The sequence below is a fragment of the Sinocyclocheilus grahami genome, unplaced genomic scaffold (assembly GCF_001515645.1).
Source record: "Sinocyclocheilus grahami isolate Dianchi unplaced genomic scaffold, SAMN03320097.WGS_v1.1 scaffold5149.1, whole genome shotgun sequence".
In the NCBI taxonomy this organism is placed as follows: domain Eukaryota; kingdom Metazoa; phylum Chordata; class Actinopteri; order Cypriniformes; family Cyprinidae; genus Sinocyclocheilus; species Sinocyclocheilus grahami.
Window position 1 is genome coordinate 11,486 of NW_015509914.1, and position 2,096 is coordinate 13,581.

General features: G+C 39.3%; 1 protein-coding gene across 1 annotated transcript in view; it reads left to right on the forward strand.

The window, feature by feature from the left end:
• The window catches only part of LOC107577113 (cadherin-12-like), a 2,849-nt gene extending 1,658 nt beyond the window's left edge, over positions 1–1,191 (forward strand). Inside the window, exon 2 of the mRNA XM_016263224.1 lies at positions 528–1,191. Within this exon, the coding sequence (XP_016118710.1) occupies positions 528–1,057 (530 nt within the window). The 3' untranslated portion in view covers positions 1,058–1,191. The remainder of the gene's footprint in view (positions 1–527) is intronic.
• The last annotated feature ends 905 nt before the right edge of the window (positions 1,192–2,096 follow it).

The following is a 2,096-nucleotide window of genomic DNA, read 5'->3' on the forward strand; positions in this document are numbered from 1 at the left end:
TTTATACGGCAACCACTTGGGGGAGCTGATGCAGAAATAATGATTCGAATGTGATAATACATATTATATTCTAAAAGACTAGAAAATAACAAAATGAGAAAACCTTCCCCTAATAACACATGCAGGTTGATTAAGTCAAATTTCCCCATCTGCTTCTTCAGAAAGCTTCTAATCTGTGCCTCCCTGTCTTTTTCTTTCTTGCGTCTTGTTTTGAGTGGAGTGGGGCAAGCGAGCGCTGTCTGCCTCTGAGGAGGGATCTACCTCCCCTCCTCTCACACAACCGAGGCAGTTCGATGGTGACAGACACCATGTCAAAACTGCATTATGGCTATACCCTCGGGCTGCCATTCTCTTTAGTCCCGTTTTGAAAACCCATGTCAGAACAAAAAAGAAATCAGCTAATGGCTCCGGAACATGTGACAATCCCTTTTTTTCACTAGTTTGTTGTCACTTAAAGGTCCTGTACTGTAGGTATGTCAATGTGTATTACGCCACGAAACAAATTAAGCGCCTCTGGTGTTTTGCAGTGATGGTGGTGCTCTATATGGGCCTGAGAAAACACAAGAAGGAGGACACTCTGATGTCATCTAAAGAGGACATCCGGGACAATGTGATCCACTATGATGATGAGGGAGGTGGGGAAGAGGACACCCAGGCCTTTGACATAGGTACGTTACGCAACCCCAAAGGCATCAAAGAGATGGCACAGCTGCAAAAAATTAGATCAGTGGATGAGCCCGATCGGGCTAGTGCGTGTATGTCCAATGAGGACAGCGAGGACATCCAAGCCTACATCCATCACTGTCTTCTGGAGAACTCAACACCTCCATATGACTCTCTGGTCACGTATGCATATGAGGGAGAAGGATCGGTGGCCGAGTCTCTCAGTTCCATTGAGTCCTGGGTGCTTGAACCCAAGGATGATTACAGAAATCTCTGTGACTGGGGTCCTCGTTTCAAAACACTGGCTGGAATATTTAAAGAGCATGAATGTAAGGACATGGAAAAGACAGAACATGAAGCACACACTGAGGTGCTAAATGACAGACTGGACTAAGAGCATTTTCAGGCGCTCTGTGAAAATCACAATGTTTATTTATTTCAGGCATGGCACTTAAAGGAATAGTTAAATTTAAAATGAAAATTATCATGTTGTTCCAAACCTGAATGACTTACGTTCTTCTGTGTAAAGGTCCGGTGTAATTAGTGAAATTTTGCTGAAATTTCATGTCAAAAAAGGTCCATTGTCTGTTTGTCATTATTGTAGAAATATATGAAGCATAGTTCACACAGAAGTTACTTTCAAACCAAACAGCTTTCTGCTGGTTAACATGAAAATCTGCATTGTGAAATATGTGTGGTGAAAGCTTTTGCCCTTACGTGATCTCATGTATTTTTATTGAAATTACTAGATTTTGCCTGTGAAAATTTGCTGAACAATGATAAATATGACTGCACCTTAACACAATAGAAGAGTGTTTTTTGTCCATACAGTCTATACAATGAAAGTCAGTGGGGATGAAATACTGTTTTGGACCCTTTTGACTTTGATATGGACAAAGAGGTTGAAACTTCACTGAACAACAGTAAAAGTCAACACATCATACAAGACATTTTAAAAATGTCTAAGATTTTTTTTGTATATATACACTAGTCTACACAATAAAAGTCAAAGGGGATGACATATTGTTTTGGACCCCACTGACTTTGATTAAATGGCAAAAACAGTTGAAAAGTCATTGACAACACAGTAAATGTGACCACACCGTAACACAAAAGTGAGTGTTTTTACCTATACAATGAAAGTGATTGACAGAATCCAGAAGAAAGTAAATCATACAAGTTTGGAATGTTTTAGAGTGCATAAATGTTGACAGAATTTTCATTTTGGGGTGAACTATTTTTTTTAAATTAAGTTGCCGTCTGTGGCTAGGGAAAGACACTGATAAGGCTGGCTATGTGCCTTTCCTATACCTCATGCATATTTTACACTCTACTGTTCACTATTTAGAAAGAAACTTGGAACTGTAATTTTTCCAACTGCATTTTAACATCTGTTTTATATTCTTCTACAAGTCAATGAAGCAAAAAAAAAA